Below are 26,238 nucleotides of genomic sequence, written 5' to 3'. Positions count from 1 at the left end.
AGAGCTGTCAGGAAATGAGGTGGAGACATTAGAACAAGAAGGTAAAAACTCAGAGGGGGAAATTTCAAGTTTTGAGGAGCCTTAGAAGTAGGGGTGGGTTTTGATTATCGATTTTCTGATGAAAATCGATCCTAGCTTGAATAACACGATATCGATTCATTAAAATCCTGAATCGATTTTTAAATATAACTTTATTTTATTTTGCCCCAAATGACAGAATCTCAGGTTAAACCTTACCTGGGAATATTAGGTGCTGCAAGCGCCTGGGTGGCTGCAGCTCAAGAGATAGAGTAGGTCACCTACTAACTGAAAGGTTGGTGGTTTCGTTCCCCAAGTTGATCTCCAGTGCGTCCATTGGAAGGTGAATGGTAGATAGAAAGCATTTACATACAAAAAATTGCTTGTGCGAATGACGCACTACGGTAGTCTACGGTAGTGCAAAGTCTACGGTGACTGTAGACCAGGGGTGTCGAACCCCAGGCCTCGAGGGCCGATGTCTTGCAGGTTTTAGATATCACCCCGGGTCAACACCCCTGAATCAAATGATTAGTTCATTACCAGGCCTCTGGAGAACTTCAAGACATGTTGAGGAGGCCATTTACCCATTTAAATCAGCTGTGTTGGATCAAGGACACATCTAAAACCTGCAGGATACCGGCCCTCGAGGCCTGGAGTTCGACACCTGTGCCGTAGACGGTTACGTCTTTTCATTGGCCCGGAGTCTTCAGTGACCGTAGACACTGTAGACTCGGGGCCAATAGGAGCGCCGAATCCAACTGTAGACTACCAATTGTATGTCGACGGAAGTTGCGTCACCAAAACGACAACACACGGTGGGACAGCGAAGAAGCCGGTGTTCTGGGAAAAAACATCCTACCCAATGGTTCTGCGCAGACGCGGCGCATGCGCACAACACCAACGCCGAATTAACGTCTTTTTCTCTCACCCATCCGGAATACTTCTTAAGGTTATGGTTATGGTTATGGTTAGGGGCAGGGTTAGGTTTAGTCGCAAGTCACCGTCAAATTATAATACGGGTAGGACGTTTTGTCAGAGTAGGATGGTTTCTCAGAACACCGGCAAGTCTGCTATTTTTTATGGAAACTGGAATTTCTTTTATGTTTACAGTAAGTGATAGACTCTAAGACGCTCCTGGATTTAGCTGAAATTACACGAGGCTGAATAGCCCATTTAACTCTTTTACTTCAGGGTACATCTAATGTATTACGCCCATTTCTAGTCTTTTCAGTGGCTACAGCTGATGATGATGACACTAGCAGTTCGTGTTATAAATCCAGATGCCCCTGCACTTCGTCAGCAGACCGGGTGAGAAGTATGGTCTTCACCAAACCTCCACAGGAGCTGCTCAGCCGAGTCGTTGCATTCACTCACGCACAGAAGGTATCCACGCGCCTTCACGTGGTGCTTTCGGTGGCTCGTTACAAATGATGTGAGATATATGAAGTAGTAAGTGTATCGTGTATTTAATGGTAAATGGCCTGTATTTGTATAGCGCTTTTACTAGTCCCCCCTAGGAACCCCAAAGCACTTTACACACCCAGTCATCCACCCATTCACACACACATTCACACACTGGTGGAGGCAAGCTACAGTTGTAGCCACAGCTGCCCTGGGGCAGACTGACAGAAGCGAGGGTACCATATCGCGCCATCGGCCCTTCTGGCCAACACCAGTAGGCGGTAGGTGAAGTGTCTTGCCCAAGGACACAACGACCGAGACTGTCCGAGCCGGGGCTCGACCCGGCTACCTTCCGATTACAAGGAAAACTCCCAACTCTTGAGCCACGATCATGATATCATACGAATCTGCCTAGTATGATATTAATCATACTAGGCAGATTTACTGCACTGCCATTTACTACCCATTTACCCATGTATGGCTATTGTCAGTACATGTTGCTCATAAACTTTCTTTAAGTGTGTAACATTCACAGTGATATTGTTGATGGTAACGTGTATGATTCCAGCATACCTGACAGGCACTTTTGACTTTTTGTACACAGTTAATTATATAAAGCCCCTTGGATTGCATTTATAATCAAGTTCACTGATTGACTATCCTGCAGTGATGTTTTCCTGTATTCCTGTTTCATCCACTTACATACAAACATACAAGTATAAATAAATACAATCTATAGAAAGAGAAATATGTTTTATATGTTTTTTATTTAGTTGCACACAAATAGCCTCCTCTGCCAACAGGTTCAGAAGACACAACTATGTAGAAACACATAACAGACCAGAACCACAGAAGCAATGTGTACAAGCAGGTGGCAAACACAAGTTTTTGTACAACACAAGCCTCTGCAACAGCTTCAGTGTTTCCTGGAATTGATTCAGAAACACTAACAGAGCTATTATCTGTCTGTTATGACAGTCAAATTTCCCCCAGATAGGTTGAGGTCTAGTGACTGTGAAAGATATGATCACACCATTTTCATAATCATCTATTCAGTGACCCCTCTTCAAATACTTACGTCACAATACAAAGATAATCTCTCATAGCAACTTTGTACTGATTTTACGACTCGTTTCTCTTTGAGAAGTGGACCTTAACATGGCAGCAAAGTGCAACAATGTCTCTCCGTGTGGGGGTCAGAAGTTCAGGGTATGCCTTTAATTTTCTTGCTTGTACAGACAAGTACAAATGACAGTACAATGGTATGAATAATCCTTCTCAATTTACCAGTATAAAAGTAAAACAATTACATTGTCTCATCGGGGCACTCCTCCTATGGCCAGTCTTTGCACATCATAATAACACAGAAGAAATGAAAGCAATTCATTCTCAATTGCTGTTAATTTCAGGGGATTTTCCAACCTGTTTTGGTTCAAAAGAGCCAAAGGAAAATCCTCATCGATGTTGGAGTAAAAACTAGATGCTTTTATTGTTTGTACACTGATAATACTGTGCTGTCATTGTAAACCACTCAAAATAAATAAATAACACATTGTGATCATACTGAAGACCACAAACAGCAGTCCAGGCATCAGTTGCGATAAAGGAGCTGGAAACATCACCTGATAAAGAAAAAAAAACAACAGACTGAATGAAAAACAGAAGTTTCCTTCATTGCACTATATTCACCAATCACAAGGCTCTTCTTTCCCCTTTTGCCACCCTAGACTTTTGACCAATCACCGATCTGGATGAATTGCACTACCGTACTGTCCATCCCCTTTCTTTTCTTCTGTGTTATAATGATGTGCAATGACTAGCCATAACAGGATTCTGAGCTCCTATCGGGCCAAGTTTTACAGTGTCTACGGTCACCGTATAGACTTTGCGCTACCGTAGACTCGACGGGTATGTTCTCCTGAAATTCAATTGAAATGACATGCATTTTTTCATTTTAATGCGCCAAGTAAAAGTAAAATGTATGCGTTTAAGAATCTGCACTTTTTTACTGCACTTTTACAAGCAATGCTGTTTTTGTAAAAAAGAAAATGAAAAGAAAATGTTGCTGAAATCCAGTGAAGCTGTTTTCACTTCTCTCTTCTCTTTGCACATGTCATGATAGGCTAGACGGAAAAAATGCAATGAAAGAAAATTTCTGTGGTCATATTAGTACGAAGTGTAAGTGTATTAACACAATCAGTGAGGGAAACACAGAGTGCATGCACAAGGTAGGCTCTTCTTGGCTGTCTTTCTCTTTTGAATTAGGTGATAACACTCATGAGAAATGATTCATGTAATAATAAAATATTAATATTTATTATTTATCTTAACAATTATTTATTTATTATTAACAAAAATAAAAGTTGTGACAGAAATATAGGAAATGTAAGGAAATGTAGGAATATGGGGTGGAATTTGATATTACTGCGATATGAATTAACCAGGGAATATTAAATAAAACTTCAGTGCTGTTATGCAAGCAACATTATATGTTGTGACCATTTTCTTCACTGGTTCACAATAACCCCCGTGGACTTGCTTTATTTGCCATTCATCTCTGATGTTGTCATGGTCCGGAGTCTGTGACTCCGTGTTTATGTTTTTATTATTCTGTGGTTTTGTTTATTCTGGGTTTTTGTACTCTCCTTCTTCACGTTTCATGTTCCTGCGTTCTGTGTTCCCCAGTCTGTGTTAAGTTTGTGTGTGTTGTGTCATTACATGTATGTGTTCCTGTTTTACTTTGAAGGTGTCTGTCTGACGTCAGTGCGTTCTGTGTATGTTTCCCCTGCCTCGTCAGCTGTGATGTCTCCCAGGTGTGGTTCCCTCCTGTTTCCCATCCCCTGATTGCTGGTGTGTGTATTTAGTGTGTTCCCTCGTCCTTGTTGCTGGTTTGTCTGCGTCTCTCCGTCCGTCATTCTGTGTATTTCCCTGTGCCTCCCTGCATCTGGTTAGTTTTTCCCAGTTTAGGTTTTCTTAGTTTCATGCTCACCCTCGCCATCTCTGTTTGTATCTACATTTGATTAATAAACTCACTTGCACCACAGCTGCCGCATCTTGGATCCTAAATAATTCGCACACTGCTTGCCCTGGCAACCCGTGACAGATGTCATATCATTCTGATTAAACACATTTTATTTAAAATGGTTTATTTTGAGACAAAATTCAGTATCTTCTGTTTTTATTCCATATTCTTGTTTCTACATTTAATTTTTCCTGAATGCTGTTGAAGGTATGAATATTATGCTGTTTAACTTTATAATCATTGGTTCTAAACTGCTTTAGTTTTTATCTTGACTAACATATTTGTACCAAAATGCATTAATTATGTTTATATATATATATATATATATATATATATATATATATATATATATATAAATATAAATAAAAAAAAATCATCTTCACAGTATAAGATTTTTTTTTTTCATTTCCTCAACAGTACTTTCCTCACAAGACCTAAACAAGTAAATCATGGCCTTGGACAGTGACAGTTATGATTACATACACTTTAATGAGACTCACAGCAGCGAGACCGAGTATGACATTAAGATATCAGAACTTTACTATCCTGCTGCTGTCAACAGTCTCGTCTTCTGCATCAGCCTGCCTGCAAACAGCTTCCTGCTGTGGGTCCTCTGGACGGAACAAGCTTGGAAGATCACATCGGATATTTTACTTCTTCAGCTCACAGTTTCTAACCTCTGCCTCACTGTGACATTGCCTTTTGCAGCCTGTAATGCACTCCATACGTGGGTCTTTGGAGAGTGGGCCTGCGGAGTAGGTGTAGGGATTTATTTTCTGGGACTATTCACCGCCGTGGTGATCCTCACTGCCATGTCTTTGCATTCTTATGTTACTGTGGTTCAGCCTTGGTGCTTGTCTGCACAGGCCTTAACAAAATATGGTGTTCTCATAGGTAGCATTGTGATGTGGCTGGTGTGTGCTGCTGCAAGCATTAAACTGGCTGTGAGTGGTCGAGTCATCGAAATCGCTGACATGAAAGTGTGTGTAAATTTGGTGGAGTCACTAACCATGAAACTCACTGAAATCTACACACAGATTTTTCTTTTCTTTCTCATTCCTGTCCTTATCACTTCATTCTGTTATGTTCACATGTGGATAATGGCAAAGCAGGGCAGGATAAACAGCCAACAACAGCCTTCAAAATTGATTTTAGGCATAACTGTCAGTACTTTTCTATGTTTGGCCCCTTATAGCATCCACATGTTTATACAGTCCTTGCTACTATTGGATTTTTATGAGTACACACATGAACTGATATATGCATTGCACTATGCTTGGTTGATCATTCATTCCATCATTCACATCTACTGCTGCTTTATCCCTTTGGTGCATTTAATAGGAGTACAAAGGTTTAGGAGGTATCTTCCCATGCCGTGCAATACATTATCACTGTGCAGAGATGAAACTAAAACTGACAGTCCAATGGCATTAATCCCTCTCCAAAATGAGGAAGAAATTTGAATTTACTGTAGCATGCATGCATTAGGATGAGACGGGTAGATGCTGGAGAATTTGATTAGATAAATTAGCTGAACTTAATATAGTACAAGCAAAAAAACAAAAAAAGTTGGCAGCACCTATTAATGATAGAGTCTGACTTTGTTGATGCCAAAGGGGTGTACCACACAGCAAGATTAAGTTTTCTGTTACAAAAGTGACTTTGTTTTTACCTGGCTAAATCACCATGGCAACATGCTTAATCGAGGGCCAGTGTCCTGCAGATTTTAGATCTCACCCTGGGTCAACACACCTGAATCAAATGATTAGTTCATTACCAGGCCTCTGGAGAACTTCAAGACATGTTGAGGAGCTCATTTAGCCTTTAAATCAGCTGTGTTGGATCAAGGACACATCTAAAGCCTGCAGGACACCGGCCCTCGAGGCCTGCAGTTCGAGACCCCTGATATAAAGAGAAACAGAAGTGACAATTTCAGTTTGACATTGTGTTTCAATACCTTTTCTTAATGTTTTTAACTGTGTTTATATACTTTCTAATCAGAATCTTCTATTTTAAACTTCCACTACTCCAAAATGATCAGTTGATTATACTGTATTGTAGTAGTGATACTGTAGATTGGTCACTATGATTACATGTCTCCAAAAGTTGAATCTGTTCATCTGGACGTAGCGTTTTCAGTGGGAGAAATGTTTTGTCACTCATCCAAGGGACTTCTTCAGTCTCAGCCGACTGCAGGTTTCCCCAATCTTATAAACAGTACATTTGCATAATGACTGAAACCAGCCAACTGAAAGAACAATGGGCTGGGAGGTCAGTTCCTTCATCATAAATATGCAAATTCTCATGACCATTGATCAAAGACCACTGATCATTGGCCATGAGTACCATTCACAGAGAGTTGGGGAATGGCTGCGAACACAGCATTGTAAAATGGCAAATGATGTAACCTTAGGCTCCCTCCTCCTTTAAAAAAAAAAAATCACTATAAAAGTTGTTTGTTTATATACATTTGATATTATGATTATTTTTCTCAATGAATTTCATTAAAAAAAATTAAACTAACTTTTGTATCTTGTTGAAGTTTATTTATTTTGAAAGAGATACCTTTTAATATTTTCTTAACAGCATACTTTCTTTTTCAACAAGCGAGCAACTAGCAAATAAATTGCACTTTGACCTGTCGACTTAAGAGGTCGATTTTGTAATCATGTTGGACCAAATTCCTGGTGCAGATCAGTTAGAGTGTAGTGTGAAGAAGCCTCAAATAACTCACTTAGCATGATAATAGAAAAGGCTCAACGATTGATCCAGTGTGTTAACATCTTCCATGTTCGGTTCAACAAAGCAGGCAAGTTCAGCAGGTGCAGACTCAGCCATCAGATTAGCATGTATGAAAAACAAACTAGGGGTTTTAGGGGTTTATGTTATTATATCAATTAGTTTTACAAAGTTTTTTTTATTGTTTCCATTATTTTCAGCAGGATATATTTTCTTCCCAAAAAAGTAGCTTATTTTCAAACTTTATATCATCAGCATTTTAAGGCTTTACCAAATAAAAATAAAAAATCAGATAAATAAAACTTTATCTTTATCTTTTGATCAGTGCAGCAAAACTGTAGACAATTAGTTGTGAGTGATATTGAAACATAGGTGTAATTTTGTTTAAGTTTCATTTTAAATGTGGACAAAATGTTTGTTTGTTTTTTATTTTGGTTTGGGCGTTATCTTGAACTTAGTGTGAAACAGAAAGAGGAACTGTTGGTTTGCTTAAGATCATCGCAGCTTTTCCTGAACAGTACAGTTCAACAGAACACTTGCTGGCAGATACAAGAGGTAGGTTTCTGTGTTTAATCCCCTTTATTAGTCTCTGTTTTACATATTAAACTAAAACTAAAATCCACAGTTTCTGTCAGTATAGAGAAAACAGCTAAGTTATAGTATTTAAATGTGTTGAAAAAATCTTATTTTGTGTTTATATTTTGTAGAAAATCGACAATGGCAAACAACATGACAAGCGATCAAGTCCATTTTCTTTGTGACAGTGACTTTCCCAGTATTACTGGCCCTTTCTTCATCTTGATCTTCATCCTCAGTATCATAGGCAACAGCCTCCTCTTATGTGTTCTTTTCATCTACGAGGACCTGAAAAGTATCACAAATATTTTCATCCTGAACCTGGCCTGCTCTGATTTGATCTTCACCATCACACTTCCGTTCTGGGCCGTTGATCACCTACAACAATGGGTCTTTGGGGACTTTGTCTGCAAATTAATGACTGCCGTATTCTTTGTTGGTTTGTACAGCAGTGTCATTCTACTGACCGCCATGACAGTTGCCCGTTTCATTAGGGTGGTGCTGCCAAACTGGAAAAGCAACCGTGCTAGAAGAAGGAGGTATGCAATCAGCGCCTGTATAGCTGCCTGGATCATCAGCATCTCGGCATCCCTGAGTGATGCAACTAAAGTAAAAGCCATAAACTGGGATAATCAGAACTATTGTGATGATGGATCTGATGACAAGCTTGGACATTATCTCCAAGTGTCACTGCTATTCTTCCTCCCATTTGCCATCATTATTTTTTGCTATTCTGCCATCCTCAAGACAGTTTTACAAGGTTTAAGTAGAAAGAAGCACAAGACTGTAGCTGTGCTGTTGTGTATTGTTGCAGCCTTTTTCTTTTGCTGGGGGCCATACCATATTGTGCTTTTAATTAAATCTCTTTATAAACCGATAGGTTGTAAGGCAGAGGAACGGTTAGCAGTTGCCTACCGTATTTGTGAAATGCTTGCCTATTCTCACTGCTGTATGAACCCTCTGCTATACATGCTCTCACAGAAGTTGCGAAATAATCTGTTTAATCTTTTGAAATGTAAAAATTTGTGCAGTAAGAACAAGGAGGAAAATATTGGCCAGAAAACCTCTGGTATTCAGAATGTAGCTTTCACAGTAGACAACTCTTCTGTTAACACAGAACGACGCAATGATCCATTTAAAAGTCCCTCTTGAAAGTAAACACTGATTCAGTCTTCAAATACTTTTACAAAACAAAGGTTGTATATAATTTGACATGTTTTGCATATAGTCTTGATATCATATACACAGATTTTGTTTTAGGCTTTTTAATGTGCAAGGTCAAAGATGTTTGTAAAATTGTGCATTTCGCTGGTGTCGTTTTATTAGTATTTTTTGTAGAAATGAAAATGTTTCTGAAATACAGTGAAGCTTTTTTCACTTCTTTGTTTTTGTGGTATGTAATGTCAGATGAATTGGGGGAAAAAAATGCATTGACAGCAGTTTTCTGTGGTCACCGATAGAGTCAGAGTAGTGTGTAGTATAAGTATATTAACATATTCACTAAGGGAAACCGTGAAGCAGAAGGGAAGTCACTTGGGCCTTTAATCTTTCTTTGAAATGGATAATAATGTAATGAGTCGTGTAATAAAAAATGAGAAACGTTTTGGAATATGGACATTAATATTACAGGAATATAAATCATAATAGAAAAAAATTACAAAATGTTAAAGCTTGGACATATGGAATAAATTATGCTTAACTGACAATTCATACAGGTTTGCAGGTATTCTACAGGTATGCTAACTCTTTGTTTCACTGACTCACAGTGACCCTAGACTCACTTTATCATTTATAGATCTCTGATGTCATCACATTGTTCTCAAACACAACATTTAAATTGCTCCACTTTATTAAAATTCCATTTAGCCTCCTAATTTTTCTTCCATATAGTTGACTTCATATTTTTTAACTGTCACTGATGACAGGACACGTATGCTGACATGCTGGATAAATGTTATGATCATTCTGGATGCTTTTGAGCAGGGTTAGTTTCATCTACCTGTGGCCAATATAGACCTGACACAAAAAGTGAGGCAATGTTTGCTGTGCTGGAAATGTTGTAATATTCTTAAGCAAACTAATAGCTTCTCTGTCATAATCTGCAGGGTGTTTAGATTTGAAGGTGAGTTGAACCCAAATGCAGACATGAGCAGAAAGAGGTTAACAAAGCGAACTGTGTATTTGATTGATGGCAAAAAAGGAACGAAAGCAGCAAACATCCAAATGGGTGAAACAAAAGCTCAATGGGGAAAACAGAAAACTAAACATCTACGAAAAAACACAATGAGGTGGCATGACGAAACACACTAGTACTGAGAAACACAAAGGACAACGGAAAAAGGAACTACAACAGATACTCTGACAAAGGACAGCGCGCAAAGGACACAGGCTCACTAAAATAAAATAAAACAGGAAGCATAAACACAGAGAGACAAGATACCCAAACTTGACATTGACAAAACTTAAACATACATGGAGACATGAAAGACTTCAAGGAGACACAAAAGAATAAAACACAGACAGATGTCTAAAGGGGCAGGAGGAGAACTAACAGACAAAACAGACTAAACTAGAGACATAAAATAATAGAATAGGGAACTAGTGGGAATAAAAAAAAGTCATAAGCACAAGGAAACCCAAACAGAACTAGAAAAAATTTGCATTTCCTGTGAAAATGCTGTGTGGATGCCTTAACGCTGAAGATGTCTGCTGAAAAAGAAAAAAAAAAATGTTGCCCTGAGCAGGATTTGAACCTGGACCTTGTGGTCGCAAGGCAGCTACTCATGTCACTGCACCAAACTCTTGCTCACAAAGAAAAGGTGGAGAGACTGACAATTCTGCTGAAATGAGCAGAAGCTGCTGAGAATTGTGGTGATAAGAGGTGAAAAGGCTGAAAACTTTGCAGAAAAGAGATGAATCAGCAGAATTTCTGCTGAAGAGAGGTGAAAATTCTTTTTTTTTTTCTTTTGCAATATCACAAGTAACAGGTTTAATTCAGTCCGTTTAACTGTAAAATGTTTCGGTTACAGATTTTAAAATAAACAGGAAGTTGTATTGTACAATACAGAAAAGTGGAGCACAGATCAAACAGTTACTTTTACAATAATAATCACACAACTAGCATTTGTGACAACCTGCGCTGTTTGAAGTTCTGCAGAGGTCATTAGAGTGCATGTAGCACGCAGAGCTCTACTGCACTTTCAGGTTTTATGGTATGTAAACCTGCAATGCACTGAGTCTCAAAGTTAAAAAGAAAGTCAGTCTGAAGAAGGCACCAGTTATTTTCGGGCCTTTTTCTTTTTTGCTTTTTCTGAATCATCGTGAGCCTTCCTCTTGGCAGCAAGCTTGTTAGCCTCACGGACTTTTCTTTTCTTTCCAAACATGATTTTGTCATAGAGGTACTTTTCCTTTTTCTTCATCATCATAATGGCCAGACGCTTCTCCTCTGCTTTCTCCTCCTGCTCCAAGCGTGCCTTATTTTCTACCTTCAGCTTTCCAGGTGTCACTTTGACATGTAGAGACTTGCCCTGGGATCTTTGTTCTTCCATTTTCTTAAGGTTTTTCTCTTCTGCTACTTCCTCTTCATCATCCTCTTCATCACCATTGTCATCCTCTTCTTGTTCTTCTTCCTCTTCCTGTTCTCCCTCCTCCTCCTCTTCTTCCTCATCCTCCTCTTGTTCATTGCCTGGTTTTTCTCCTCGCTGTAAGGCCATCATCTTCAGTTTCTCTGGAGGCACATAGTCACCTTCCTTCTCCTCCACAAACGGAGACAGGTGAGGGGGTAGAGTCACCCCAAGGAAATAATCCTCCACAGGCAAGAGAATTTTGGCATTGACACAGTCGTATAGCCACTGGGGTTGGATGTAGTATCTGTTGATATACTGTTTGCCAACACTGGGCCTGTCAATAATTTGATGAGTGATGGTCTCATCTGTCACATCGTATGTGCTACCAATGCACACAGACTTGTCCCAGGATACCTGACCTCCAAAACACCTGATGACGAATGCCAGAGACTCTCTGGGAACTTCTCTGTTGAGGTAAAACTTGAGTCCCTCAAAAAGCTTCTTCTGAGCTTCTTGCTGTTTCAGTTCCTTTTCCCTAGCCTCCATCTTCTCCATGTCCTCCCCTTCACTGGGAAACTGGTCCAGTTGAGCCTCCTCCTCCTCATCTGCAGAAGAAACCACGCGTGCCAGACTGGCACTCAGAGCTGACAGTTTCTCTAAGTAACTTTCTGAATTCATGGCATAGTCATCCTCACTCTCTTCCTTAGGCTCTGACTCTCCATTACTGTCCAGCTTTGGTGGGTAGACCAAGTTGAGGGAACTGTAGAGCCTGAAACTGACAAAGCCCAGCAGAGTGGTGTACAACTCTGTGAATGTTGCCATTACTCTGTAATCAACATCAACGGGGTGATCATGGGAGAACTGATATGGCACCACCCATGTAATGAGCTGTCCCATCACCTCAGCCTGATAATATATTCCCTTGATGGAGAGGAAAACCTTTCGGAGAGAACGTGATGCGATCACATAGTTCATCCACTCCACAGTAAGGCGCCTGCACAGCTGGATTGTCTGCACATGACATTTTCCTGTTCGAGCAAAAGTAGAGAAGAGGAAGCACATGCAGAGGGCATCGTCGATATCACGGAGGGCATCAATGAAGGTTGGATACCTTTCTTTGATGATGTGATCCAATTTATAGGTCGGCTTGTTCTCTCTCAGTCTTTCCACTGCAGACCACTCTGTTTTTCCATAAGCCTTCTTAAGCTTACGCACAAATATCTTGTACTCTCTGAACTTTCCAACAATTGGCTCATGGAGCAGAAAGCGGATGTCTTTGAGCAGGTAGAAGGTCCTTGGGGCTGTAGATCCCTTGTTCACCTTCTTCTTGTGTTTTGGCTCATGAGGGTATATGCCTTTGAGAATGCAAAGTCGCCTGAAATCTGGGAGGCTGAGCTGCAACTTCTTTCGAGCTCTGTTTCTTGTGATGTAGTTGGTGGCAGAGCCCCTCTCAAACTTTTTCTTTTGAAGACCTCCCATTTAGAGACAGTTTCTAACCCTCCACGGAGTTTTATCCAAATGTAGTTGTGTACAAATTACACAATTCGCAAGGGTACACAACAACGACCAACACAACACGCAGGAGATGCACGTGTGGCTTGACATGCGCGAAAGAGGGCCTCTCTTTCGCGCATGTCAAGCCACACGCAGTAGGACCCCTACTGAGGTGAAAATTCTGCTGAAAAGAGTTCAATTAGCAGAATTTTTGCTGAAAAGAGTTGAATGAGCAGAATTTCTGCTGAAAATAGTTTTTTTCTGAAAAAAGCAGAAAAAACTGAAAATTTTGCTGAAAAGAGTTGAATGAGCAGAATTTCTGGAAAAGCTTAAAATTCTAATGAAAACAGCAGAAGAGGCTGAGATTTGTGCTGATAAGAGGTGAAAATGCTGAACCAATCAGAGGTAGTGCTTCTGTCTGCTTCATCAGGCTGTGTACTTGTATGTATTTCTGCCATGGACTGTTAACAAGAATCTGAGGTCCATATTAGAAAAGCTGGTAAAATCATAAAACTTTGCAGAATTGTAATAAATTATTAATATGAATTACTTGTCTGTGATAGTGTATTAATTTGTAGTGAAAAAAAAAATGTCGAACAAGGTGGGATTGAACCCAAAAACTTTGGTCTGAAGATTCGTTTCATTACCAATCGACTGTATCTCGGTTGCGGAGATATGACGAGAGAAGAAACGGCTTCATTTTCGGAGTTTGAAAAATGAGAGGAGGACAGATTTCCTCCCCTCAAACAAACGTAATTTATGGCTCAATGGTAAGATGACTGTAAAAACTGCTTCGACCTTGAGTGTCAGCACTGTCTGAAGATGAATTGGCACAAGCCTCGTGTCTTAACTTAAGGACATATGACGATTTGAAAATGCCTCTCATTAGAGAGTTCCAGCTGTGATTTTGAACAAAGTCCCCATTCACTTTGTTTGGAGAGTTTTCAGACATTGTGTTGCTCTGAGGCGATTTGATAAAAATCTGTAACTTCCACAACAGTGATAGTGACATTTTCTGAAAGCCAGCAAAAATACCTACGTTTTGATGTATAATTTGAGGAAGTTGAGTGGAAATTTAGCGAGTAGCAAGAAGTTGTTTGGACATGAAGAGAAAATTCACAAAGTTTCACTGTCCACTCTGAGTTAATTGCATAGCAACCATAGCAACACATGTATTTTCTGAAAAATCACAAAGCTGCAACTGAGAACTTAAAGAGGCATTAAATAAAAACGGTAACAGATATGAAAAAGCTGAATCAGACAGGAATAGCCCAATCATTTGAGAACGTTTTAAAGTTTGAATGGAGTTTCCAGGTGAAAGTATGAGGAAGAAGTTAGGTTTCAAAGACAAGCAAGTTTTAGCAGAATTGTGGAAGTTTCCCATTCATTTCAATGGGACAAATTAAAGGAAAAAAGTGTAATATTTTAAAAAGTATAATAGTAATAAGTACCCGTTTGAATGGTGAAAATCGGCTGAAAACTGAGGGAGTAGTTAAGCGGCAAAGAAATGGAGCAACTAGAATAATAAAGGATAAAGAATAAAGAGAAACAGGATCTCAATAGGATCTCAACAGGATCTCAACAGGATCTCAACAGGATCTCAATTGTGTGGATGCCGTAGGCATCCACACAATTAACAGAGTCTGCAAACAAAGCCCACATCACAAAATCTGTAATGAAATTGCAAAAGCTCAGAACCCTTGGTCACCTGACCCATAACCATGACATCCTCTTTTTGTTTTGAATCAACTCAGAGATGCTTCCTTAACTACAACAATTTACTTAAATGTTTTGTCAGTAAAAAGACATGCGTGCCTAAGTTGGTGCACCAGCAGGTGCATCAGAGTATTCCACAATCCTTTCCTATCTGACATTTCTGCTGATGAAAAACCGCGTTGTGGGTAAGACAGTTTAAATATATATAAAACTGCATCAGTGAAACTAAAGGTCAAAGGTAAAAACATAAAGGATATATGACTTTGACTATGACTGATTTCAGACAACTTGTTGCGATCCCTAGAGTCCGGTGCTCTTCCCAATCCTCCTCATTCACTTACTCTCTGTAGCTTTCCCTCTTTTGCTCTCTCCTTGCCTCCTCCTCTCCTGCATGCAGGCATCACTACATTGTTCAACTAGTTTGATATAAGGATCAGTTTGGCCTTAACGTGATTTTAGTTTGAAATGCTTATTTTCTCCCAGGGAAACCTCTATGTCTTGCTGTGCTTCGTGCTTTCCTCTTAGATCTCCCCTTGGCTGCAGTTTGGCTCTGAAACCATGTTGGAAAATAAAAAGGTGTTAAGATGATAGCGCCTTGCTTTCCTCCACCATCTTGTGCAGCAGATTGATAAAAGCACTACAATGTAGGAACCCTGTTAGATGTCTGCCTGGCCATAATATCCTGCAGTTTCTGCATTTCATTCTCTGAAAGATATAAACTAATACAAACTCCCCCTTTAGTTACAACTATTATAGCAAGGTGTCATCTTAGTAAATAACTGAAAGTTTTCTGGCTGGGTCACAGTAGGAACTTTCTCAGTGGACTTTGAAGTACTCACTACCCCCCACAGAAAATGTCAGCTATTTTTAGAACACAAAAAGGAAGTCGAAAAAGCACAAAAATTTATAAATAATGTGCAAACATGACCCATTTGAGTTTCAGAGAATTCTGAAATGTAAGTATACCATCAGAGTCTAAGGAGGTGTTTAAGAGAGGAAGAGAAACACTGAGCACCAACAACCACAGGGTACTTTCAGTTTTTCAAATGATGAAATAGGGATTCACTAATACCTTACCAATGCTTAGTAGTGTGTCGTTTACCATATCTTATGGTGTAACAAGTTATAACAAAATAAATGTGAAACTCTTTGTGTAACTAAAATGTCTAACAGTATGCAGATTTAATGGGTAAAGGGTATTTTAACATTATAGTTTCATCATAAAGAATAATGTAAAATTTCCTGCTTCAAACTCAGTATGAACACAGAGAGAATGCAGAGGTAACTACTGGGATTGGCCTGTTTAAGATGGAAACATGGTTATTTCCCTTTTCCCTGTTGTTCAAGTAGCAACATACATGTATGCTGCTTACTTGAACAACAGCACCTGAAATGACATGGCCTCCTAAAATTAGCCAGACCAGACTGAGCTAGAATAACACAAAAACTTGTTGGTGTTATTTTTCATGGTATTGCATCAGGTTTCCTGAGTAATTACACTTTTATTAATTTGTTAAAAGTATTAGCCTTCAGCAGGAGCTTAATCTTAGCCAGTATAGAAGGAGCTTAGTCAATAGGGATATTTTAGCTTTCAGTAAACTATTGCCCCCTGCTTATACTACAAGGATACAAGTGTGACACTCACATGATGTCCTCTAGTGGACCAGCCAGTGTAGTACATATTTTTTCCATCTTACTGGGCTGCTGGTCTTTAGTGAAATGAACTGACTACATGTTCGTTTATAAGCTAATTTAATTATTATTAGTAATCACCTGTACGATAGCACTGATACTGGGTTGTATGAAGACCAGCAAAAACTGCAGTGGGTCAAAAACGACAAATTAATGCAGCTTCCTCATCTGGATGGATCCTGCACTCCACCTGAGAATGACTATATATCATGTAAGTGCAGTTTGCAGTTGAAATTAGGATTAGATGCTTTGTGTTAGAATTAGATAAATTACCTGAAATTTATATCAACATCAGATTTGTTATAATAAATAAAGCTGTAACTTTTCAGATCATTTTCCTTAACACTTCTTTTGTCTGACAGTCAGAAATTACTGATGATTGGGTCTTTATCTTTATTACTGGTTGCTTATTGCTATCATTTGATTAAACATGAATGTACTAATTTGTTCATTTATAAGGTATATTATTTCAGGTTAAAAAGGAATGTGACCTTAGTGATTTTAACTTTTTAGTTCCATAAGAGCTGGCTCAAGGACAAGGACTCAGTTAAATGTTACCCATTTTGGTACTTACACAGCTACATCAGGCATAACATGAAATATGTTGTTTTAACCTTATATTTTGCACAATTTGCAACAAATTATGTCCCCAAAACTCTAATCATGTTTGTATGATTCAATTGAATGCAATTTAAATTTGCTTATTGTTTTCTTTGTGAGTTGATCTCTGTGTAGAGATGTAACTTAAGCAGGAAGCTGTTTTCACTTCTCTGTTCCCACAAAATGATTTTGGTATGTCACAATAAACTGGACTGGAAAAAACAAAATGCTCAAACAGCACTTTTCTTTAGTTCATGTTAGAGTGAAATTAGTGTGAAGTTTACGTGCATTAACACTATCACTGAGAGAGGCTGTGAGCAGGACCTAGCCTGACACATGAGCACATGCACAAGGTAAGGAGTCGATTTGTGTAAATGGGAACGTTTGGGAAAAACTTTAATGAAAAATCCAAGAATATGGAGTGAAACTTATATTACAAGAATGATAATGAAAATGGAAAAAAAGTTAAAATAGACTCTTTTTTTTTTTCTTTTTTTTTTTGCCTGTCCCGTTTGGCTCTTTTGCCATCAGAATTGTTGTCTAAAGGCAAAGAAAGATGCCCAACGGATTTACTTTACCAAATTGACCATCCCAGCTTTGCCGTAATGGTCCATTTGATTCACCTTTTATTGTTCATTTTATTTTCACTCACTGAATACGGGACAGACTTGACTGGGGGAAAGAAGGGGAGAAAGAAAGAGGGAAAGAGAAACAGCTGAGAAGAGGGACGGGGGAGAAGGGCAAAAGACAAAAACCAACAGAACGGGCAGAGAAAAAAAAATGCATATCGTTAGCTTCATAGCATAATTGCCTAAGTCATTTGACTAAGTCAATGACTTAGGCACTTATGCTATGAAGCTAACGATATATCGATCACCTGGATCACCTGGATCACCTGATAGATAGACTCTTAAATCATCACCATGAAAAAAAAACATTTTGATGTTGCTATGCATACAATAACACTTGTTGTGACAATTTTTTTAATGACTCACTATAACTCTTACAGAATAGGTTTATGTGCCATTTATGGGTATTATAGTGCTTTAGCACATTTCATTTTATGTGGTTCATTCTAAGTTAAAGGCATGATATATACGGAATTGTGATATTTCTAATAAATATCATTAATAAGCATTCTGATCACTTTGACTGTTTATGGTTTGCCCTACAAAAAAGGCAGTATAACACAACCTCTTAAACACTTAAAGCAGTTCAAGCTGTGTATTAAAAGATAGGATCTGTTACGTTAGGCTACATTAGTCTTTATCTAGGTTGGCCTAAAAAATAATTACTTTATTAATGTATATACTACTACTAATAATAATAACAATAATATATTCTCACTTCTTTGCTAGATCAACAGTAATGTCCTCACAAAGACTCATAAAGAAAAGCCTCAAACGGTGATCTTAAACTCTTAATTAGACTAAAAGTCTAGGTTGAGGTTGAGCTTCATCATGGTTTCACTAGTAGGGATCCCAAACCCAACTACACATTACAATGTTTAGTGATCATGAAGCAACAAGCTGCAGTGGCTTCTGGACTTGGCAGATCCCCAAAGGGAGCCCTTCTAGGAGCAGAATGAATGTACATGCACTTGGCAGGTGGTCCTGAGTGTAATTAGAATGAAGAGAGATGCATTTCGTGCTATAGAATTGTCCTGAAACCTGACAGCAGTGCGTGGAAGGTGGATGAAAAGAACCGGTGTCTAAATTAGACAAAACTGATGCCACTGTGTTCACCTTTACTACACATTATAATTCACAGGAATAGATGGGGATAGGATACAAGCGCAAAAATTACATGTTGAATAAATATTATGATTACTTTGAATTAACTGCTATTACATTAAAAAGCACTCATGGTATTTCTTATAAACATTACAGTATAACACAACAGTCGCTCCAAACAACAGATTTCCAAATCATAACCTTTAACTTTCAACACTGTTGAAGTTTGTATAGTGTTGTGTCTATTACACTGGACTGGATTAGTTTTTATCGAGATTTGTCTGATAGATTTAAACCACAACAAAAAATGTAATCATTTATGTATATTTAAAAAAAAAACTAACCTTATATCTTTACTTCTTCAATAGATCAGCAGCTATTTCCTTACAAGACCTCAACAAGTAAATAATGGCCTTGAGCAGTGACGAGTTTACATTCTTTAATGAGACTGAAAGCAGTCAGGATGACTTTCCACTGTCGGCGCTCGAATGCTATTGTGCTGCTGCCATTATTATTTTCTTCTGCATCAGCCTGTCCGGAAACAGCTTCCTGATGTGGGTCATCCGAAAAGAACAAGCTTGGAAGATCACACCCGATATCTTACTTCTGCAACTTACAATATCTAACCTTTGCATCACTGTGACCTTGCCATTTGAGGCCTGTAATTTACTCCGTAGCTGGATCTTTGGAGAGTGGGTCTGTGGATTCATGACAGCAGTTTATTATCTAGGACTGTACGCCTCTATTTTAATCCTCACTGTCATGTCGTTGCATTATTATTTTTCTTTTGTTCAGGTTTCACGTCTGTGTGCACAGGTCTCAAGAAAATGTGGTGTCCTCATTACTAGCATCTTGGTATGGCTGGTATGTGCTGCTGCAAGCATTAAGCAGTTCATGTATACCGAAGTCATATTTGAGGTTCAACTGTGTCTGTTTGAATGGACCCAAGCTCGAGTCTACACAGAGTTTTGCCTTTTTTTTCTCATTCCTTTCCTTATCACTACATTCTGTCATGTCCACATGTGGATAATGATGAAACAGGGCAAGATAAACAGGCAGCAACTGCCTTCAAAAGTGATTTTAGGGATAACTTTTGGGACTTTTCTTTGTTTGACTCCTCTGCACGTCTGCGACTCTGTAATGTCATTTATAATCTGGGGTTTTGTGAAACACACACATGCAGTGATGGAAGCATTGCACCTTTCTTGGTTTATCCTTTATCCTCTATCTCAGTTCTGCTGTTGCCTTAGTCCTCTGTTCCATATAATTGGAGCACAAAGTTTTAGGAGGAATCTCTCCATGCTACATAATCCTTTATCACAAAGCAGAGACGTTAGTAACGATGGGAGTTCAGTTGCATTCATTTCTCTAAAAAATACAGAAGAAATCTGAATTTGTGATGCTTAGCATTAGATTAGATGTTTTTAGTTCCGATAAGATATTACTAGATCTCTAATTAGATTAGATAAAAACAAACAACAATTAAATTGAATAGCACCTGTTTATAACAGAGACTGATTTTTGTTAATGTGAGGATTGAGGAGGATATTATGCAGTGGTTAGTGCTGACAAATATACCAAAGATACGCAAACCGCCAAACTTTACAACAAGGCCAGGTTTCTTGTGCCTCATTCATTTGTGAGTGAGTTTGCTGGAGTTCTTGTATTAAACTTGAGAGGCTCGACAGTTCCATGTATTTAGTTTTTCTAACAGGAAACATGCCTAAATTGTTCTAATAGTTTTGTATTTTTCAAAGGTTTTTTTTCTCCACCAGAATGCCAATTTATTTTAACTATTATAAGTTAACCTAGTTTTTTGCTTTTTAAGAGTGTGACCGTGATAAAAAAATATCCAATACTAATTTATGTTTCACAACCTTTTCACTTTAAAGAAAGGGGCTGGTTGAACTTGGATGACCTCGCGTAATACGTGTAATGTGTAACGTGCTGTGTTTCGTAACGTTTTGTTTTTTTATGTAAATATCCGTGCCGATCACATTTCTGATCAAACTCTGTTGTGATCAAGATTGTTTTTATTTTAATTCTCATCTTTTCCATATTTGCCTTAGCTTATATATTTTATCTATCTTACATGTTTTTATTTGCCAAGTCAAAAATGTATGTTTCTGAAATCTGAATCTCATTCCTGCATTTCATTTGCTGTTTCTGAAATGCTGTGAAGCTGCTTTCATTTATCTAAATAGTGATTTGAGTATGTTACAATGAGCTGCACTGAAAAAATTGCAATGACTAAAGCTAGTTGATGCTACACTCTGGTACTTTGTTTTGTTTTGTTTTGCTTTAACAAAAACAAACAACAATGAAATTAATGGCAGATGTTTATAACAGAGTTAAAACTGGACATTTGATTTCTAAGATTGAAAATGAAAATGAATTTTAAAAAAAGAAATAAAAATAAGTGCTCTGACAATGTTTGATTGATTATATGAATAAATAAACAGCAAAAGGAACATTATTGTAGTACAAGTCAACAATATTAATTGAAGTATATGTCAGTAAAATGCAGACAGCTCATATTTTCCCTGACCTTTGACCTTTGACAACGACTCCTTTAGTTGTGATAGGACACTTTTTCAAACTTTTTTCCTTTCTATATTATGTTGCACGACAAAGGTTGATCAAATATATGCTGGTTACAGTACTGTTTGTAGGAAAGAGCAAGAATGACTTAAAATTTATCAGAAAAAACATGTGACTTGAAAAAAATCACTTTAGGCCTATAGCTAAAGTAGATTATAATGAAGGAAAACTGTATCACTGCAAATGATTTAGTTTAAAAACAATGAACAAGCTCATCAGTTTATCTTGTAGCTGCAGTTGGCTATTGTTAAGCTCTGCTTGTTTCATACTAGTAGGAAACTGTAGCTATCTCAATTTTATGTGTTAAAGCTCCTACAAACATATGAAACAATATGATCCTGGACATGGACATTACACAGAATATTTAAAAAAATAAGAAAGAAAGAAAGAAAGAAAGAAAGAAAGAAAGAAAGAAAGAAATCACTATTTTAGATTATTATTATTATAATTTGTATCTCAAGTAGAATGAAACGTACAAGATGCATTTTACTACTATTGTTATTATTTATTACTATAACACTGTAACACTATTACCGTCTTTTATCTCTGATATGCATGTCATGAATGATAGCATAACTGCAGGTTACATCAGTGCTGGTAATCTAACTGTTCACTGATCAGATTTTTGCTTTTCCAAAGACAAAATTCAACCTCTAAAATATGGAGGGATTACCAATTTACTTTACCTGTCTTGCTTAAACCAAACCTTCATCTGCAACACAATAATAATATTTCATCTTAAACTGTAGGCTAGTCTTTAATTTTAATAGAATTTCAAAATAACACACATTGAAAGGCATCAAGGGTAACAAACAAACACAAAAAACCCCAGCTCATTCATTGTCATATGTGTAAAAGAGAAAAATGTGAAAATTCTAAAATTAAACCTTTGTATATTCTCAGTTGTAGTTCTTCTAATTGTTACTATCACTGTAATTCTGTAATTACTGTACTGAACAAATCAACCCACAAGGTGGCAACAAAAATGACCGTAATGACAGAAAGTAATGTAGATGGAAATGTCTTGTTGTGTGTTTTTCTACAGAGAAAACAGACATCATTATTCAATGTTATTATTTGTGATTATTTTTATTTTAATATTGTTAATATTTTTGCTTTGATTTAACAAACTTAAAATCAGATTTTATACATGGTGTTTATACAATTTAGCCCTATATTTTCAATTTAACAATAAAAAAGCACAACAAGACAAAATGACTGAGAGTGTTATTGTCAGGTTCGACGGTGCCCCGACCGGCGACCTGTGTGTGTGTGTGTGTGTGTGTTTGTTCTCCCGCTCTGTTTTTGTCTCCGTTGTAGTTGTTACGCGGTTGCGTAGCAACGGGAGATGTCCGACCCGGAAGTTCCGCCACTCTGAGTGGTCCCACCTGCAACTGATTCCTCGCCAGCTGCTGCCAATCATCCACCATTGTGACAGAACTATTTAATGGTGTGGCTGAGTGACAGACAGCGCTGGAGTATTCCACCAAGCCGGGTAGTGACTCGAATTCAGCGAGTGTTAGACAAACGTTTGATAGCGGAGGGAGGCTAACCGCATCTGTTTGCCTTTTTTCCAGGCTACGAGTGAGACGGAGATACGAGAGGAGAGACGTCACTGTTTACGAAAGTCGTATGGACACAAGAGGGGAGCACGGAAGGGACTTAGCACTATGGATTACTTTGGATTTGCTTCACTGTAAATAAAGACACTGTTCAATCTTAACGCGCGATCCGCGTCTGGGTTCTCTTACTCATCACTCCCGTAACAGAATACTCCAGCCACTTACATGGACCCAGCGGACGCCGCTCCGGTTCTGCGAGAACTCTCGATTCAAGGTGAGATGTTGGAACGCCATGAAAAAATGATGAAACATGTTGTTGAAGAACAAACTGTGTTACGGCAGCTGGTTGCTGAATTAAAAGGGATTTTGCTAACTCCCCCTGGGGCTGCAGCTGATGCTCCGTCGCCCGGGCCGTCTCTCAGCACAGCCGCGGCTTCTCCTCTGCCTCCTTCCCCTCCCACACTGCAGCGCGAACACCCGCTGCCGGCCCCTGAGAAGTTTAGTGGGGATCTGGATAAGAGCCGCGGGTTCTTAACACAATGTTCGTTCATTTTTAGAGAACAGCCTCGGTCTTATTTCTCAGATGGAGCCAAGGTGGGGTTAATGGTGGAATCAATGACTGGACGCGCTTTACAATGGGCCCAGGCCGTGGTAAGCATGCAACCTGCTATCTCTTATGAAGATTTTTTGTGCAAATTTCGTTGTGTTTTTGACAAAGGCTCCAGCGCCGACAGCGCAGCACATCGCATGTTTTCCCTGAAACAAGGATGGAGGAGTGTAGCGGACTTCTCGATTGACTTCTGGATTTTGGCCGAGGAGACCGGCTGGCAAGAAAATGCACTACGAGGGGCTTTCATAAACGGCCTGAACGAAAATCTAAAACGTGAGTTGGCCTCAAGAGAACTGCCTAAGTCGCTCAGTGCTTTGGTGAATGTGTGCATTCAGTTGGATGAGCATAGGCGTGAGTTTGGACGGCGACCAGCGGGCGGCAGCAAAACCTCGGCAGGGCCCTCTCTCGAGTGGAGACGGGAGTGGGAGGAACAGCCGTTGGAGGAGGAGCAGCCCATGCAGATCGGTCGAGCCAGCTTTAGGTCTGTGGCCCGACGGAGAAGACCTCAGGGGGGTGAGTGTTTCACTTGCAGAAAGAGAGGACACTTTTCTGATAAATGCCCAGAGTCGGGAAAAGACGCTGCTCGTCAGTAGCCGTGGGCATACTGACGGGCGTTACCGCAAACATCTTGCCCCACCTCAGCTGTCCTGCCAAATTGATTTTCCAGTCCTGTATTCACCCATGTAGTGCTTTAATCGATTCGGGGGCCGAACAAAGTTTTATTGACGAAGCCCTGGCCCAGACGTTGGGCATACCTGTTGAACCCTTACCTGAGGTCCTCCAGGTGGCGGCGCTGAATGGTGCCCCCTTGGCCAGTATAACACATCGCACTACTGATTTGACTCTTTCTCTTTCCGGAAACCATGTTGAACAAATCAGCCTGTTTCTGTTCAAGGCTCCTCACACTCCGCTAGTTTTGGGCTACCCCTGGCTCGAACGCCATAACCCACAGATCGATTGGGAGAACAGCAGGATAACTGGGTGGAGTCCTAAGCATCATGAACAGTGTTTACGTTCTGCTACAGTTAGCCAGACGTCCACTAGCCCATCTTCACCTGACGCTCCTCCCGATTTGACTGCAGTTCCAGCTGAATATCACGACCTAGCCCAGGTGTTCAGTAATGAAAAGGCCCAGTCTCTTCCCCCCCATCGTCCGTACGATTGTGGGATAGACTTGCTACCCGGCGCTCCCTTGCCCACAAGCCGTCTATACAGTATTTCGAAATCAGAGCGAGAGGTAATGGAGGGCTACATCACCGACTCGCTGGCGGCCGGGATAATCCGGCAGTCCACCTCTCCTCTCGCGGCAGGTTTCTTCTTCGTTGAGAAGAAAGACAAAATGCTCCGCCCCTGCATTGACTTTCGAGGTCTTAACAAGATAACCATTAAGAACAAATACCCGCTTCCTTTACTCACCTCTGCTTTTGAACTCCTTCAGGGGGCTGCCATCTTTTCTAAACTGGACCTCCGCAGTGCTTATCATCTGGTGAGAATCCGCCAGGGGGATGAGTGGAAGACGGCGTTCAACACGCATCGTGGGCACTTTGAATATTTGGTGATGCCTTTCGGGCTCACGAATGCTCCGGCGGTCTTCCAAGCCATGATAAATGATGTTTTACGGGACTTCATTAATCATTGTGTTTTCGTTTATCTAGACGACATCCTTGTGTTTTCTCGGAACCCAGCTGACCATGTCAAGCACGTGAGAATGGTGTTGCAGCGCCTGTTGGAGAACCGGCTGTTTGTAAAGGCAGAGAAGTGTGAGTTTCACGTGCAGACAGTCTCCTTTTTGGGGTTCATCATCGAGGAGGGACGGCTGCAGGCAGATCCGGCCAAAGTGAGGGCAGTGGTGGAATGGCCTGAACCCAAGAACCGTAAGCAGCTGCAGAAGTTTCTGGGATTTGCCAACTTCTATCGACGGTTTATCCGCAATTTCAGTCAGGTCGCCCTGCCTCTCACCAACCTAACCTCTCCTAAGCAGCCATTCCAGTGGTCTCCCGGCGCTGAACGGGCTTTTGTGAGACTCAAGCACCTCTTTTCCTCAGCTCCGGTGTTGGTACAGGCAGACATCAGTCAACCTTTTTTTGTGGAGGTGGATGCTTCAGACGCAGGTGTGGGGGCGATACTATCCCAACGAGTGAATGCAAAATTACACCCATGTGCCTTTTCTCACGTTGCTTATCTCCTGCAGAGTGCAATTACGACGTTGGAGACCGGGAGCTCCTCGCCATTAAGTTGGCGCTTGAAGAGTGGCGACATTGGCTCGAAGGCAGCGAGCATCCGGTGGTTATCTGGACAGACCACAAGAACTTGACCTACCTCCAAGCGGCCAAAAGACTGAATGCCCGGCAGGCCAGGTGGGCTCTGTTTTTCACTCAGTTTAACTTGACCATCTCTTACAGACCTGGCTCCCGCAATCTTAAAGCAGATGCTTTATCGCGCCAATTTTCCCCGGATCTCGACCCAGACAAGAAGGAGAGACCATTCTGCCATCCTCGTGCTTCGTGGGGGCTCTGACCTGGGACATAGAGCAGGTTATTAAGGCTGCCCAGCGGTCGGAACCCGATCCGGGCACTGGGCCCGATGGGAGGATGTTTGTTCCCGCGGCGGTCCGAAGTAAGGTCCTTCACTGGGTCCATACGGCCAAGTTTGCCTGCCACCCGGGTAAAAACCGCACTATCGCCTTTCTGCAACGTTTGTTTTGGTGGCCGACTCTAGGGAAGGACGCTCGGGAGTATGTGGCCGCTTGCCCCGTTTGTGCCCGAAACAAGGTCTCCTGTTCACCCCCTGCTGGCCTCCTTCGTCCATTGCCTGTGCCCAGCCGCCCGTGGTCTCATATTGCACTGGACTTTGTTACCGGTCTTCCCCCCTCCTCGGGTCACACAGTCATCTTGACCGTGATCGATCG

General features: G+C 40.1%; 3 protein-coding genes and 1 pseudogene across 3 annotated transcripts; 3 read left to right on the top strand and 1 right to left on the bottom strand.

The window, feature by feature from the left end:
* The first annotated feature begins 4,890 nt into the window (after positions 1 to 4,890).
* On the top strand, positions 4,891 to 5,904 carry LOC146647927 (chemokine XC receptor 1-like). The gene has a single exon (XM_085389705.1). It carries the CDS (start codon positions 4,891 to 4,893, stop codon positions 5,902 to 5,904), a length of 1,014 nt encoding a protein of 337 aa, XP_085245831.1.
* A 1,817-nt stretch (positions 5,905 to 7,721) lies between these two features.
* On the top strand, positions 7,722 to 9,248 carry LOC146647926 (chemokine XC receptor 1-like). The gene is made up of 2 exons (XM_085389706.1): positions 7,722 to 7,735; positions 7,888 to 9,248. Exon 2 carries the CDS (start codon positions 7,898 to 7,900, stop codon positions 8,906 to 8,908), a length of 1,011 nt encoding a protein of 336 aa, XP_085245832.1. The 5' UTR covers positions 7,722 to 7,735; positions 7,888 to 7,897; the 3' UTR covers positions 8,909 to 9,248.
* Positions 9,249 to 10,705: 1,457 nt separating this feature from the next.
* On the bottom strand, positions 10,706 to 12,932 carry LOC146647925 (pescadillo pseudogene; annotated as a pseudogene).
* A 6,033-nt stretch (positions 12,933 to 18,965) lies between these two features.
* On the top strand, positions 18,966 to 19,949 carry LOC146647924 (chemokine XC receptor 1-like). The gene has a single exon (XM_085389708.1). It carries the CDS (start codon positions 18,966 to 18,968, stop codon positions 19,947 to 19,949), a length of 984 nt encoding a protein of 327 aa, XP_085245834.1.
* The last annotated feature ends 6,289 nt before the right edge of the window (positions 19,950 to 26,238 follow it).

Source organism: Rhamphochromis longiceps, linkage group LG18 (assembly GCF_057381845.1).
Source record: "Rhamphochromis longiceps isolate RC_006_pf linkage group LG18, R_longiceps_female_GT1.1, whole genome shotgun sequence".
Classification (NCBI taxonomy): domain Eukaryota; kingdom Metazoa; phylum Chordata; class Actinopteri; order Cichliformes; family Cichlidae; genus Rhamphochromis; species Rhamphochromis longiceps.
This window is presented reverse-complemented; position numbering and strand designations above follow the sequence as displayed.